This window comes from Heliangelus exortis, chromosome 2, assembly GCF_036169615.1.
Source record: "Heliangelus exortis chromosome 2, bHelExo1.hap1, whole genome shotgun sequence".
Taxonomy (NCBI): Eukaryota; Metazoa; Chordata; class Aves; order Apodiformes; family Trochilidae; genus Heliangelus; species Heliangelus exortis.
Window position 1 is genome coordinate 67,886,322 of NC_092423.1, and position 16,582 is coordinate 67,902,903.

At 40.9% G+C, this 16,582-nt stretch overlaps 1 protein-coding gene across 14 annotated transcripts in view; it reads left to right on the top strand.

Moving 5' to 3' along the window:
* The window catches only part of DUSP22 (dual specificity phosphatase 22), an 80,873-nt gene extending 65,152 nt beyond the window's left edge, over positions 1-15,721 (top strand). For 8 of the 14 annotated variants that reach the window (XM_071736537.1, XM_071736539.1, XM_071736538.1 and 5 more), the window contains 4 exons: positions 2,092-2,141; positions 7,507-7,581; positions 8,957-9,128; positions 11,947-15,721. In XM_071736537.1, the coding sequence (XP_071592638.1) occupies positions 2,092-2,141; positions 7,507-7,581; positions 8,957-9,128; positions 11,947-12,132 (483 nt within the window). In that variant the 3' untranslated portion in view covers positions 12,133-15,721. The remainder of the gene's footprint in view (positions 1-2,091; positions 2,142-7,506; positions 7,582-8,956; positions 9,129-11,946) is intronic. The other 6 variants (XM_071736545.1, XM_071736544.1, XM_071736548.1 and 3 more) reach the window with 1 other exon arrangement.
* Positions 15,722-16,582: the final 861 nt, after the last annotated feature.

Consider the following 16,582-nt stretch of genomic DNA (forward strand, 5'->3'; position numbering starts at 1 on the left):
TGTCTAGAGGTGTGGAGGAAAGAATAGCATGTAAATTTACTTTCAGATCACAGGCCCTCATTCTACTGGAGTGAGTCACTTGAAGTGATACTAGTATTCAAGATAAACCTCTCAGATGCGTCATACAAGATACTTATCATAATTAATCTGTCACAATATAATTATCATCCTTGGCTCCACAGCCTATCAATATATATATTACTGCTATGTCTTTCCAAATTAATATACCTGTGCAAGCTGTTGTGGATCAGCTTATGGTTGTGTAGCCAGCCTGGCTTCCCACAGCAGGCATCCCTTTTCCTGATACAAGGCAGGAGGGACTAATACTTGTCGATGCTGTTGACTCCAGCAGCAAGCTGCTTTGGTTTGCAAGCTGACTTCATTCTCTCTCTCCCCTCAGCTGCATTTTTCTATGCTGCTTTCATGCAAAATGCCACTGGCTTGGTGTTGTCCTGATGGTACATTTTCCATCATCGGACACTGCCGTGTCTCCATCTCCATGCTTGGCACTGTCTGCTGAGACTTCCCTGCTCTGACTATGCCTTCCCCAAACCAGATGACCGTAGTCAGAAGCAGCTCTCCTCTGGTTGTGGCATGCTGGGGGTGACCTGTCAGAGTGAAGAAGTCTGGAAAAGCACGGTGGTGACAGGGCAGGTCCTCAAATCTGTGTGGCTGTGAGGAAGACACTGGCTGCAAGTGGTCTGAGAAAATGGCTGGTGCCACGTGTAAGTGGTGGTGAAGAGATTGGTATGAGGTATCACCACATCCTTTCTGTCATACTGGTGAAGTCCATGCATCTTGCACAGTGGTATTTTAGGGTGCCAAGGGTCAGGACCTTTTATAAAAGGGGTTGCTTTTTGGTGTAAGATAATGGCAAGTGAGGTAACATGGTGCACATAGGAGAAATTAAAGAGAAGTTTCTGAGCCACCAAAGCAAAGGAGGTGCTGGAGAAGATGCTGTCTCAGGCAGCCTCTGGAGCTGAGCAATGACATTTTCAACCCCCATCCCAGTTTGCAAATGAAGTGTTTTGTGGACATGTACTGCCTTTCACCTTGCTGGCAAAGGATCTCTTACAGATAAATGTGTGACTTTTCATGTGTGTTGTTGAACGTGCAGGGTTATGACAGGGCTTTGCATTGTTACAGAAAGATAAGCTAAGGCACATTTTATGGTGGACCTTTTGGTGTGAATCATTATCTTTATAAGTACATCTGAAAAATTTATAACTGCATCTGAGATAAGTTGAAAGGCTCCCAGTGAACAATGTACTTTTTCTGTCTGAGCTGCAGCCTCTATTCTTGGAAGTCCTATTTGAGAAGTTACCTAAATACGCTTTCAGAAGTTTCTTTTTATTAACAGTCGTAGGGCAAAAAGCTTTGAAAATAAAATGACAGTTAAAGTGAGCGTTGCCAATGCAAAGCAGTAGTGTATAGTGTTGTTTTAAATATACCTAGTAACATTTTTAATGCATCAGAAATGGTTATCTAACTTCCCTAATCTTGTAATTTATACTACCTGACTGAGAAAGTGAGGCTAACTTTGTGTGAGGCTAGCTAAGAAAAGTATGAGTTTTGCAATTGTCCTTGAATTTTCCCAAAAATAAAAGCCAGCCTGCGTACGAGGATCATGCTTCATCTCTGAAATGTGTTTTGCTTGATTTATCAGCAAGGTAAAGAAAAATGATTGAATGGGATCAAAAGAAACCGCTTCTCACAGTTTTAGGTTGTAGCATCTGTTTGTGGAAAAAAGAAGGGTGGGAGAAGATGAATCTTTGTTTTGCTAGAAATGTAAGAAAAATGAGATTTTGAAAAAGAGACATTTTTAGTCAAGATGCTTTATTTTAAAAAAATTGCTATTAGGCTTTGGGATAAGCATGACTATGCTATGTGCTGGTGTCATAACATCAAAGCAGATGTGAAAACAGTTTTAAAATTTGGCTGCATAGAGATGATCTCTGCTTGTCTGACTAACAGTGTGCCTTCTTCAGAGTCTGTAAAGCTGCATCAGTCTAGAGCAGGACTTGAATGGTGGTAGATAAATGTATTCCACTTGGATATTTTCTTCTCATTCCTTTTTCCTTCTTTACACAGGGAATGAAGTATCTCTGCATTCCTGCTGCTGACTCACCCTCACAGAACTTGTAAGTTTTCTTTAAAAATAAATCGCAAACCCCCAGAAATTCCTCAGTACCGTGATGCCTGTTTTACAGTGAGCTGAAAGATCTGAATCTGATCTCTCACAAGGATTACACAAATGTGGGTTTTAATCTGCTAAGAAAACATGGTAACACTTTATTCTAGCCACTTGGATTCAGACCCTGCTTTTTGTATGTAAGAATTTTTAGGGGAGTCAGTACATAATCATGTTTAATTTGTAGCCTTGAACTTCAGGAGTTCTTCAGTGGGCCTGCTCCTAGTTTTTTTCAGTTTATTCTAGCCACTATTTTTGTAAATCCTTTTGCTTGGCTGCTGTTTTCTGTTGGCGTTGTCTCCAGACATTAACAAAATGAAAATATTGGAGAGAGGTATGCAGCCTGTTACTTCAAGGGTTGAAATACATTCCTTACAGTGGGCCTTCAAGATAAAGTCCCAGTGTGCAAACTACCTCTTCAGCTGGCTGCCCTGGACTTCTTGAACTTGCCTTAGGAGTCCCTGCTGCTCTGAGCAGTGGGCTGGCATGGTGGGGAATTTCTGCTCTGTGGTGACTCTTGCCTTGAGGATATATGTACTGAAACTGGGGTACCTCAGCCTCACTCTTTCTCATCTCCTCTAACACTCATCAAACTCTAATTGACTTGCCTTTTGGTTTAGTATCTTGAGCCACTGAGCATAGCGAGTCTTGATTCCGAAGAGAAATCAAAACAGGTTTTGTAAGAGAACTTGGATGGTGACCAACTCTTTCTTCTAGAGCTCATTGTTTATGCTGGGGAGAGGTGAGGGGGGTTTCAGCCACATCCTGCTACCAAGTGTAGAGAAACAAGTAGTTGAAAGAGGCCTGGTAGGTACAGAAGGAAATGCGGCACTGCTTTTCTTTCACATCACAGCAATATTCTGGCTCATGCTTTCGGGGGATATTTTTAGAGTATGTGTTTCTCATACCCTAGAAGGATTCCAGTGTGGCATTTGATGTGTGGTGATTTGCCTTTTCGTTCTACATTTCTGTTTTGATTTTTAGGGGAAGGGGAAAAAAAAGCACACCACACACACTCTACCACCACCCCAACCCACAACAAAAATGCCCCAAAGCCCTAAATTTCAAGATAAATTGGTAATCAGAAAGCAGACAGCTGACTGACTTTGTCATGGGCAACTTTTATGACCTTAATAGTTAAAATAAAAATAAATGTAAAAAAAATCCTTTTGGGAAAGGAAAAAAAGATATTAGAGGCAAACATTGACATGTTGTCATATTAATTGTTGGCACTGCAAGATCTCTAGCATTTCTGTAAATATTCTGCAAGTCTGCTTCCTTTATTAATAGAGATCTTTATCAATTGGGAATGTAAAGAGGAAGGATGGCATTTATGATGAATGTTAATCAATCTACAGTTCAGCCACTCCCTCACAGTTAAATATATCAAGGAGTTACACTGAAAAACCACCTCCAGCCCTTGAGCTGTCTGGCACAGTACCAAAATTCTTAAAGCTTCTATAAGAAGATAAATATTTGCATGTGTTTTGTTTCTGTTATGCTGTAAGCATCTAAAATACTTCCTTTGGTATCACATTGTTAAAAGCAACCGTCATTACTTGTAATACTGATACATTTTATCACTTAAAATAAAACTTGATGAGTAACTGATTTTTCTTTTTTGCTTTATATAGTCCAGATCCTCAAGTAGAATCAAATTATGATGCTTGCAAAGAATGCTTGCCTTTTTTACAGTCTTTTGAAAGCAAGAGGAAGATGTCCCTGTTCAGTCTGTGAGGATTTGGCACAGTGTTATCAAGGAGCAGTTGGCAGTACAGCCTGTGCCTTCTGCAGAGGGAGGCATAGCTGGGGAATAGGAAAGGGAATTGCTTCCTCTACATCATCTTTATCTATCTCTGTCTTTCAAAAGAGGATGAGAATTCTGGTGCTGTCAAGACAAGCCAAAAGAAAAAAAAAAATTATTCTGCATTGCAGGTCCTTGTGTTTTCTTAGGAATAGTTGACAGGCACAACTGAGCAGAGAGGTACATGCTGCTGCCTTCTCTGTCTCTCCCAACAGCAGCTTTGTCAGGAGCTTTGCTGCTACTTCGCAGCTGGTGGTAAGTTGGTAAGGTCCAAAATTCCCACAGAATTTTGGGGCTGTGAGCTCTTTATTCAGTTTAGTTCAGTTTTTTTGTTTCTCGTGTGTGTAATTCAAATTTACTTCTAGTAAGCTCATTTAGTGGACCTTCCTTTTTCAGAGGAATGAGTTGCCAGGGAAATACAGCAGGGGTTCCCCTGTCAACACGTGGGTGTTCACTAAAGCTTGCTTCTACTCCTGTGTTCCGCCTGTCCTAAGCACCCGAATCAAGCAGTTGCTTTTGGGACACAAGGTGCTTCCTAAATGGTAAATAAGTGTTATCCCTGGACTGTGAGAATTTTACCTTGGACCACTGAATTCTCCAGAAATGTCATCTCCTGTAGAACCTGTTGCTAAAATGTTAATTCTATGGAAGTAAAATCTTCCCTTCCTGCGCTGTTCCAGCTACTTCTCTTAGACTATGTGTTTCTGAGGAATGAACCTCCACCAGTCAGGCTGTTAGTGGTGATAATACAGAAACCAGAAAACCTGTTAAGAAATGTAGGTGAATCTTTGTTGTATTTACATTGCTGAAGGAAAGGAACATCAAGATACTTCTTTCTATCTGATTTCAATACTTCTTTTTTAACCTTTATAATATTAGTAGAAGTCTGACCAGCAACAAGTGAATCATAACTCTGCCCTTAACCTAGTTTTGGATTAATCAGCTTGCTAATGCATAAGTTTAGATAACTTTTACAACAAATGGTAGGGACACTGTACTGGTTCTTCCTGTGGTGTTTTCCCACTGTGAAGATGATGCAGTTCAGGACCCAGCTATAATCTGGGAGATGTGAAGTCAGATAGCGTGTAAGAAATTGTCTAGAAGTAACTAGAAGTCCAACAAATAGCCTGCAAATCAACACATTTGTCAAGGGCTTTCCTGTCACAGATGGTAATCAACTGTTTTGTGGTTAGACTTGCCAGTCTTCTTTGTGTCTGGCACTTGCCACACAGCTAACTGGTCCTCAGTCTTAGTTTTTGGGTAAATATAATTTGTACCAGAACTTTGAAAATTAGTTTGGGCAACTGTCTGTTGGAGCCAGTGGAGACGCTGATACCATAGAGTTGTGGAGGAGTTAATTTCTCCTTTTCTCTCAAGATGAGGAGGGGCCAAGGTTCTACAGAGCAGTACTAATGCTAAGCTTGGCTATTTCTCATCTCATTTTAATGAATGCCTGTAAACATTTACAGCTGGCTACACTTGGCATTGTTTCAGCAGACTGAGTGTCAGCAGTAAGGAAAGGCAAATAAAACTGAGTGGATGGAGTTCGCTGCTAGCTATATTTAATACCTTACAAAGGTGTTATGTTCACTTGCGGATCCTTTTCAAGCCAAAGCATTGAGCTGTTTTAACTAAAATTTGTTTTAATTTTTGATTGAAGTGAATTCACTTGGAGCCGCACTGGCCTGGTTTTCTAGAAAGAGGAAAGATGGGTGTATGAGGTTGGGATGTTAGCAATCTGACTTAACCAAATTTCATCTGGCTGATCCATTCAGTCTCAGATAAGTGCTTCTTCTTTGTTCAATAGCAACACCTCTTGTGCACACAGCTCAACATCTCATTTGTCTTCTGAGTTCATTTATGTGAAGCTACTCACATCCTCCAGGCAGAACCGAATGCCATGATTTGTTAGAACTCAGTCAGCGAAAATGTTTTGGAGATAGTGATGGTCTGAGTAGAAATGTGTTTGTAAGGCTTTGTCCCTTTTCTTCACTTATCCCACATACTTGATTGGTTTCTGAAGAAATATAAAATCCTGAGAGGAAATGCCATCCTGAAGCTTGAGGTTGCATAGTGACATGAGATTTTCCAAATAAGTCACTCAAGTCTTCTGTCTTCTCTTATTATATCTAGTGATGCAAGAACTGCCTCAGAGAAGGAGTCCTTTAGGTATTTCAGCTTAACCATCATTGCCTTTGCAGTTTCCATGAGCACTGCCATTCTGTTGTGTCACTGCCCTCCTCTGTATCTTGAGTGTTTATAGTATCAGCACCTGCACTGTTGGGCAGGAAGGGAAGCTTCCTTTTATGTGGGTATTCCTGATTTTTGTGTGGCTGCTGGTGCTTTGCTGAGGTTTTGTTTTTTTTTTCTTTCACCCTTGTGGTATAATATTCACCCTGAGAGGGGAAACATCTTGAGTACAGGACGTTGTGTCTCATGGGTGTTGAGCCCAGGGTGTTTTCAGGTTTGTCTTTGCCAATAAGACTGGTACTGACTGCCCCTGAAGAAGCTCTTTCTCAGTGGGTTGCATACATTGCTGCTGCTTGCAGGCTTAAATAGCAGTAACATACAAAGGCCACAGTGAACTCCTTCCCTGTTGAACTAAGAGGTGCTCCTTGCACCTGCAACAAATTGCAGGCAGCCCAAAGGCTTTGCAGTCTGCAAGGCAGAGGTAGAGTAAGCCCCTTGGGTCTGGGGTGCAAAGAGGCAGTGCTGCAGATTTACTTAGATGATGAAATCTGGCCAGTTACTTCCCTTCAGACTTACCCCACTTAAAATTAAGAGGCATGTGTAAAGGATACTGAGAGTAGAAGCCTTAATGTTTGTAAACTTCAAGTTTTCCCCTCCACTGCTTTTAAGAAGGTAGGCTTTAGGAAGGGGTTGACTGATGCCCTTAATAAGGACAGTCTGAGGTGGGGAAACTGGAAGGAAATGAAGAAGTTAGGGCTTGAACTGTGATTTCTTTCACAGCAAAACAAAAGGTCTCTTGAGAGATTCCATGTTCCCAAGGTCTTATCATGTCAATGCTTCCCAGTACGTGGGTTGAAAAAGGAGGTAAAGTCGAAGCTAAGCATAAGTTCTGGCAGTAGCCAGTGGATGATGCCTTTTTGTGCTTTTTTTGTGAGGGCTGTATACCTTGAGAACTGTTGACGTGGTTGTGCTGAGTTTCATCTGACATCTGAGCATATGCAAGGCCAAGATACTAGTTTAAAAAGGAATAGAACACAAATGAAGCACTAACTTGACAGTCATCAGAATGAAGGGTCTGTTAATGTTTATCACACTGTAGTGCCTAAGATACCAGTTTCTTCTTCAAGAAGAGTGTAGAATAACTATGCCAGTGAGATTTGCATTTTAGTGACAGACACTGACTTTACCTTGTAAGACCTGTATTCAGTTCTAAACTCTAGAAACAGTATTAAGTGAGCTTTCGAATACATTTTTCTCTTTATAAGTAGCGATTTTACTAAATAGAGCACTTTCTTCATCCCTCTTCTGTTTCTGTTTTCAGGGCAAGACATTTCAGAGAGAGTATCAAATTTATCCATGAGTGCCGACTTACAGGTGAAGGCTGCCTAGTTCATTGGTATGTATACCACTTGCTAAAAAAGCTTTTTAAGGGTTTCTCTACCTTGATTTGGACGTTCACCATTTTAATGATGTTAGTGCTTCTGTCTGTTTTATAGCAAAATCCTTTTGGACTGAAATTCCCCCTTTATTTGAAGAATAAATTTTGAGTCACTGGGGTGGGCACTGCCTGGAGATAAAATGAGCCCAAGAAATTCTTCTTCACCTTCTCTTCTTATCAAACCTTTTTGTAGGATTGATTTCACTACAAATGCATCAGCTAAAGACATATTATTTATTTCCCATTATATTAATGTATTTCTAGATGTGATTTCCATAATTTGAATGATTGGTTTCTAAAACGGGTGTTTCGGTGTCATGAGAGTTGTTAAAAAAATTCCTATGAACAGAAATTTATTTTTTCCTCTTTTTTCTTTAAACTGCTGAATCGTTCAATTGTTGCATTTGTTAACAGCAAGTCTCTGGAGAGATGATCCTGCACTGTAGAAAATAGAAAAGGAAATCCAAGGCTGTGTTTTTTCTTGGTCTCTGCTATTGGTTGTAGTCTCTGCAGTTTTTGTGCTGTATGTCTGATTGACTTATCTGAGTCTAGAATCAGAGTCATCTCACGAGTTGAACACTGGACTTGTATACAAACCCTGAGCATAAATCCTCAGTTTGCTATTAAGTTATGATAGGGCTGTGCACAAGTAATTTGGTCAGTCTCCGTGCATGTAGAACAGGGATAATTTGTCTGAATACTGACAGGGTATTAAAAAACCCATATATCTAAATTTGTGAAGCATTTCAAAGGCCTAAAATGTTCTCAAAATGACAAGTAAAAGAGTCTGGTGCAATTATCTCAAACACGTGCTCTATACTCACAATAGTAATAGTTGGGAGGTTTTTATTCAGTGCTGTCAAACCAGTAATAGCCAATTATTGTTACTTTTTTCCCAGTGTTTCAGTTCAGGGGTAGCAGGAAGAGAAAAAAACAGGACAAAACATAAAATTGAAGCCTTTATTCATGGTGGAGAGGGAACAGTCTTACTTCACTGCTCTGATCTATATAAGCAAAAGAAAGTGGATGACTTACTTCTGACTCATTAAAAACCCGATCTAACTTAGAACATGTGCACTGTCCTCTGGTTTTGTGAAGACTTAATAGTTCTTCCTTTCCCTTCTCAATAGCCACTCAGAACTTCCTTGACCTTATGATGGATTTGTTCTGATGCAATTGAGGAAACGGCACTAAAATCTTTTAATTCAAGTATTGTAATAGTTCTTCCTGGTGGCAAGCAACACAGCAGTCTGCTGTTGGGAAATGATGTTTTCAACTGTGACAGATGGAGTACAGCCCTATTTCAATTTATTGCACCTCCTTTTCCATGCAGCCTTGCAGGTGTCTCCAGGAGTGTAACACTGGTAGTTGCCTACATCATGACCATCACAGACTTTGGTTGGGAAGATGCACTGTCTGTTGTCCGTGCAGCCAGATCCTGTGCCAATCCTAACATGGGCTTCCAGAGGCAGCTACAGGACTTTGAAAAACATGATGTACACCAGGTAAATGAACTACAGGCAACTGAGCTGTGAAACACAACCCAAGTCTCAGGTCATGCTCATTATTTTGAGGTCTGGGTGGTTTATCTGACTGTTTGTTTTTTATTTGACGGGGGTGACTTCTTGGTCTCGCCTTCTCCACTGGGAAGGTGTGAATAGAACTGAAGGTATCAAGGAATGCTGGGTTGGAGAAGAGACAACATCTGGACAAGCCTCCTGCCCAGTTGTGGTCTCCCTCCACTGATTGGTTTCTGGGTGCTATGACACAATACAAGAGTGTTTTAGATGTGGGAAAGCTAAAAAGCGAGTTACTCAGAATGCAGCAGAAAGACCCACCTCTAAGTACCAGATACATAAAAATAGTGGGTTTCCCCCTAACACATTTATTTGGAATAGTAAGCAGGAAAGAAGTAATAATCAGAAATTTCTCTATCCAAGACTTAAATTAGGTTCTCATGATGACTTATGTGTCATGTTCCCTTCCTGCTTTGGTGGCTGAGACTTAATAAATTTTCTGATGTGTAGAACAGTCTCAAAGCTGACCCTTTTTTATTCTTAGCCTTTGAAGGCTTTGTAGGACTAGGAGAATTGAGGGAACAGTATGACTGCAAAGTTTTTTTTTTGTGAAACAGAAAATAGTTTCTTTCCCCTAAAAAGAACCATCCCACGCAAAAGACCTGCTCCCTGTGGGTTGCCAATGACTTCCACTTATGTTAACAGCCTACTCTGGCTGTCCCTTCTGTTTTCCATTGCTCAGCATATTGCTCTTCTCTCTTTGTGCTTATTAAAAAATCAGCAGCAACAGAACCAAACCAAAATTGGAAAGCCAAATTTGTGAGGCAAAGGATGTTGGTTTGTTTTTTTAACTCTATCTCTGTCATTCTGCTGCAGAAAGCTCAGTTAAGAAATATGCATTTGTTTTGCACGGTGCAATTTGCAACTGTAAATATTTTTGTTTTTTTAATATTTAACTGAACATTTCCTGGATCGTTTGGAACTGGTGTAAATGGTAGAGTAACTGATTTTCAAGAGACAAAAGTCAGAGGGGGACTTCCCAGACTTGTCTCCTTCCTCCCTTACAGTCATTTCTACTCTAATTGGTCTGGGCTAACAGCAGTGACAATTAAGGCTATATGCAAATAGCCTGATAAAGACAGTAACGTCTCTTTTTTTTCATTCACCATGGATGGCACCTTCTGCCTTTTTTCACTGAGGGGGAGGCAGGGGGTTGCAAAAAGAAATATCCACCTGTAGTCACTGGCTGGGCTGTAGTTTCCTACTGTCTCTCAACAGCAACCACATCCTTAGCAGGTGTCTGTTTACACACCTGATTTCAGGGGAATCATGCAACCTGCCAAGGGTGTGAACTTTTTTCAGATATCAGCAATATGAGTGTTTTGCTGTGCCACTGCAGGGTGGTATCCTATAGGTTTCTGGAATGGGGTCCTTTTGATCTTGTTCTTAGGAAGGGTTATCTTGTTTTTAGGAAGGGTTTTAGTCACTAAGGTCACAACATGGTTTGCACCAGTTCCAAGCTTCTACATGGTAGCCTGAGGCTTCAGATTTGACTCTGGACCTTATGATATTCTGGGAATGGGAAGGAGAAGCTATGTTGAGGTTTTGTCTCCCAATGTCCTTTATTTTGTTCTCCTTGAGCTCCAAGGAGAACTAAGATTTGAAAGTTAAGGCTTGAAAAATGCATATTATCCCCTCTAGGACAGAACAGTTAAGGTTGGTGTCTACTTGCTGCTTCTACAGAGAGCAACAAGATTGTCAGGAATTACTTAGGTGGACTCAAATTTGCTGGCTGGCAAAGAAATAACAGAAAAGGATGGAATAGGATCTATTAAGCTGAGTGTAATAGAGAAAGCAAACAGGTGTGATTTCCACTCTTCCCTGTAGTGTGAGATGGAGCTATCAAGTGGCAGATTCAAATCAAGGAAAAGGAGGAGGGTTTATACAATACATACTTAATGGAGCTTGTTGGCATTCAGATATTTTGTGGTAAAAAAGTGTGGATTCAAACAGTGATCCCATGATAGAAAAAAAATCATTTGTTGCTATCAGTCACAAAGATAATGCCTTGTACTCGGAAAGCACCTGAGCTGAAAATTGCTAGAAGCTGAGGAAATTACTGGGGAAAATGTCCCAGCATTATTGCCCTGCCGTTTCCTGATTCATTCCTTGTCATTTACATCTGGTTACTCTCATATGAGGATACAGAGCTGGACGGACCTTCAACTGGACTTGCTACATCTGTAACCATGTACCATGAGGTCATTCATGTCACTAACATATAGTGCCCTATTCTGTAGCTCTTAAGCTCCTGGGCTTTTTCTTCCCAGAAGGTATCATTCCAGATAGCTACAGTACATTTTTTACTGCTTGTGCTTGTGGGCTCAGGTTTAAAAAAATAAACACAACACGTGAGTGGTTCACTTTGTGATCTTCAAACTTCTTGCAGCCTATTGTGACTTGGGCCAGCTAGTTGGCTGATCATATGCTAATTCACCCTATTGTTTGTATATGCAACAGGAGGAAGGTGCTTTTAACTCCTGGATGTTCTTGTCCAGTGGGTGTTACTTATTCTGTATTACTCCAGTCAGCCAAGCTGTTATGATGGTGTCTCATTTTAGAGGGTGTAAAGGATCTTGGTGATTTCACGTGTGTGTTCCTGTATCTGTGTATTCTGTGTTGCTGTTGAAGGACATGCAATATTTGGAGTGTTTTTCTTTGCTTGTATTCTTAGATTAGTATAATTTCTGCATTAGTCTCATACAACATGATCAAACAATAACATATGTATTTTCAATTTCTGCAGTTCAGGCAGTGGCTGAAAGAAGAATATGGGGAAAACTCTTCTCAGGATCTGCAAGAAGCCAAAAATCTTCTGAGTAAATATAAAGAGCAGGCAGAATTGCATCAGAATACTGGGGGAAGACAGTGGAATAACAACTTCTCATCTGTGCCATCCCTCTCGTACAGCAACTACACAACAGAGACCTAATCATAGAAGGTTGATCTCTTCCTTTCAACCTTTGAAAAACATCTTGCCATAATTTCCATCCCATCTTCAAGATGCTCAGCAGTAGTCATGCAAACAGTTGATTTTTAGAAAGCTTCTTGATGAAAATACTACATTCTGCGTGTGTGTGTGTGTGTGTATGAGTGTGTTTGACACAGTTTTATTAAAAGTTGGGCAGGATCAAGCTCTCTGTGTGCCCAGAGACATGGTCCAGTTCCTGTGGCTGTGCCAGTCTATCAGCCAGCCACAGCTATTATCCCTTTATGCCCACATTGCCTAGCATTTGCTGTGAGGTTAGCTCAACTTCTTTCATTGTAGGCTAGCAAAGGGCTCTGAGAGATGAAGTCTGGTGATTCAAGCTGTGGCAGTTTGACATCTTTGCACTGTTCTTTAGTGTGGCTAAGATGGTTTTGTACCTGAAGGAGGGAACTCAGGTCTGTGTCTTTGGTGCTCCTGTTGGGGGGGTGGGATTGAACTTTAATGCAGAGCTTTAAGCTGAAGCAAGGGAGGTAGGTACCCTTCTACCAACAGTAGCATCTAGGAGAGAAGTTGGACAGACAGCACTGAGTAATAATTTCAGCTGCCACAGTTTTACTTGGTTCAGTGCACGTGAGACAGAGCTGTCGGCAGAACTGCCACAGGCTTGAGAGCACCAGGACTGTGACCGCAGCTCAGCTGATGTGCAGTGATTTTAAGCCGTGGTCCCTTGGTTGTGCATCTGGTCTCCCAACATAGGCTTCTCTGGAGAATAGTTTTATCAGGTCTCCAGTGCCACTGAACTTCATTCCCCATGGAACACGTGCCTCTTCAACACACGCCCTGCGCACACGATGTCTCCAAAGAGTGGGCTCGGTGTGAGTGCAAGCACCTCTTTCTTTGCTTGTGCTGTGGTTTGCTCTTTGACTTCAGCTACCTCAAATGCTGTTCTTGTCATTGTGGTTGTAAATGCAACCTTGAAAATTGCCTTGTGTAATCTTAATCTGAAACTGAGTGAAGCAAGTTGGGTGTGTGTGTGTGTGTGTGTGTGTGCAAAGGAGAGCGTGTGTGCACGTATATTTCACAAATGTCTGCGTTTGAGAAGTTTATTGTGTTCTTTCAGGATTGCCCACATTTCTCACCTTTTAAAAAACTGAATCGTTTCAGCTTTCTGCCACTTTAAAAGCCACTACATATTTTGCTGTGATCAGGTTTGTAGGAATGCATTTGTAAAATATATTTTGAACTAGGGTTAAAACTAGGGGCCATGCTCTGCTCTTGGTAACATGGTGTGTTTCTGGAATGGAGCCATTGCCTGACTCAAGTCTACTCTAAGTGTAACTTATGTCCCCAGGGATGCTGGGCAGTATATCCATTTTTGATGGTGTCATGGGCGGTGGCACCAGTGCAGAGACTCTGATTTCTTGTCTTTGACTCAGAGGATGTTTCTAGAGGTTTGTTTCTAGTAAAGATTGCATTAAATGAAAAATGCCTTCCAAACAGCCAGGATACGTAACAAACAACAACAAAACCAACCCCCAGTTTGTTTAAGCGTGATATAAATCATGCTGAAAGCTGAGCACTGATTGACAAGCAGTCAGCATATTAAATAGACTGTTGTGTGTTTTGATTTTTTTAGTACTCTAACCTTCCGTCCCTTCACAAGATTCCTTTTCATGTGATTTCCTGCTTGCTTTTGGTGGCAGTGAATTCCCTGGATTGGAACAAGGCTTTTTGGCATCAAGGAAACTCTGGCTGTTAAATATCTGTTGTTAAGTATCTTCAAAAAATGTATAATTTGGCTTGTGAAATATGGATCCAGTATATCAATAATTGCCAAAAATTATAAAAGGGAATGGGGTGAAACTGGCCTGATTACTTTATCTGAGTCCAAGTCTGCATCAGGGCGTCATTGCACTAAGTGCTTTAAGTGTACTGAGCACAGCGAGGTAATCATGTCTGTGTTGAAGTAAGGAATGCTGTTGGATTTGGGAAAGGTGCTGGAACTGGCTTTGTTTTCAAACTTGTAGCTAAATGAACCAATACCTGTTTGGTATATCCATCCAACTTCTCTGTGTTTGCCTGTTAGGAGAAGCATTTAGCCCTTCTTGAAAGTGTTGATCTGCAACTAATTGGCTCTTTAGGAATTCCAGCACAGCATTGCCCTCCTTGGCAGTCCTCTCTGTGCTCATGTGGATGTGGTAACTGGAAAACCCTTTCCCAGTAACAGGGTCTGCCACACATTCAGGATGCTGGTCCAGTTCTTCAACCCTCTACTCATAACAGGGCGTGTGCAGCTTGTCCCACCTGTGCTGTTGCAGGTATCCAGTCAGTCCATCCTGGAGCTGATTCCCGTCACTCCAGGTATGCCATAACACTTTTGGCACTCCTGTCCTTTCAGTCGTAACCCTTTGAGTGCTGGTAAGTTGGCAATTCCTTTGTTCTGAGAAATACAAGACAGAATGGGAGACGTCTGTTAATGTGCGTGTGTCCAAGATTATTCTGTACTGGATTTTTTTGTAGTTTGGCTATTCCCAAAGAGTCAGTCCTGCAAATAGGATTTGTTTAGAACTGACTTTGGCTTTAAGGCCATATAGCTGCATTAATAAGCATTATACTGCAGCTTGAAAGCAGATAACAGGGTAAATCAGGAAGACAGAGGGGCTGCCATATTATCAGCAAGTGGAAATACTTCTCTCTTTAGAAGTCAGAAGAGGTACTTTCTGTAGTCACTTCTGCATCTTGTTTAGTGGTCTCTTTCTACTGTACACTGTTTTTTAGAGTGGTAAAAAACAATGGCAGTCTAAGAAAACTCAGATCTGGTTTGTCCAACATAGAGAGCAGGATGATAGTTTACTCATTTATTACCACAAGGTGCAGAAAAGAGGTTGGCTACAGATCCCACCTTTGGCCTTTTAGAATGGGAGAGGAGCTAACACAGACTGAGAACATGACATGATTTGTCTTCCAACCAGCCTTCTAGAGGCAGTTTGTAGGACTTTCCAGCTATCTGGAACATGACTAGATCCCAGTCCTCCTCTTAGTAGTTGGCATTCATAGTGTAGATGATACATTCAGTTATTTTGTTTCTGTACTTCATAACACTGTCCTCATTTTGATGTTCACTGGAAAACATATAAAGTTTGTAACACCTTACTGGATATCCAGATTTAAAATGTACAATCGATTTGATTTGGCTAAACTCGATATCCATGTGTGATTATAAGCAGATGTTTAGTGTTATACAATGTAGGTAATGGGTAAATATATTAGTATTTATTACCCTGATTTTTAAGCTGGAAAGAGTTGCTTCCTTACATTTTTGAGTGGGAAGATATGGCAAATCATATCTCTGTTTTTTAAAAAGGACAGTAATAACGCTGGTTTCTATGATTGCCACGGCCTATAAAGAAGTCAGTGGAAAATTATAGTAATTACTTCAGCTAGTTTAAAAACTCTAAACCTGGTAAGCTTCTTGATTCTCTGTCTTCCTCTTCCTGGGCATCTTAGCGAAGCCTTGATTGCTTTTTCCAAATGTTTGTATTTAATATGTTCTACAGTTTTTTTATAAATAAAAGTAAATGTTAACACCTGATCTTCCTGTGTATTTCTTGAAATAAATATAGTCTCTGCATAGTTTCTACTCACTATTTATCCCTGCAGGTACAATAAAAGACAAACTCATTTTGGTATTTACATTACTTTATTCTCCGGCAACCAGACTTCTTGAGACTTCCCCTCTCTTCACCACGTTCTTCCAGGTGAGTTCAAGAATCTGCAGCACAAGCATCTCTTGATAGTACTCCCAGAAGAGGATGTTACATGTTGCTCTCCTCCTTATTGTTGCTTTCCTGTCATTGCAGCAGAGTATGTGGTCACTCCAGATTTGTTATTCTCCTGAAATACCTTTCTTTCCATAGGAAATTGGTTTGAGGCTTAATTAACTGTAAAACTGAAATGGTTTACGGACTGTCAAGACTCGAGGCTCTCAGTAGTGGTTTGTCAGAAGAAGCTGATATAAGGGGCAGATGATGATTTTTGCCGGGGGAGTGGGAGGGTGGGCAGAAATTAAGAGTTTATATAGGAAGGAGGGGGAAAAGCCCCACTTAAATTCCCATAGACAACACCAGAATTTCTGGTTTGACATGTACTTCCGCTGAGAGGGTAATTCTGGGCATTCAAAAATAAAAACACCTCAAACTCAACACCCCCTCCCCAGCAAGAAAATAATAACCAGTCATGCCTAAGTAGCCAGATCTTATGGCCACTTTAGCTGTTGCTGAAGGCTGAACCATATCCTTCCAGTGGGATTCTCTTCCTCACCATGAAGGCAAAGTTAGATGCACAGGCTCAATGAGTTCTGGGTCTTCTCTTTTTACCTTCTCCTGCTCCTCCCAGCTATTGTTAGTTTACAGCCAATTGCAAATGTGTGGAAGTTTCCTAAGGGTCATCAGGG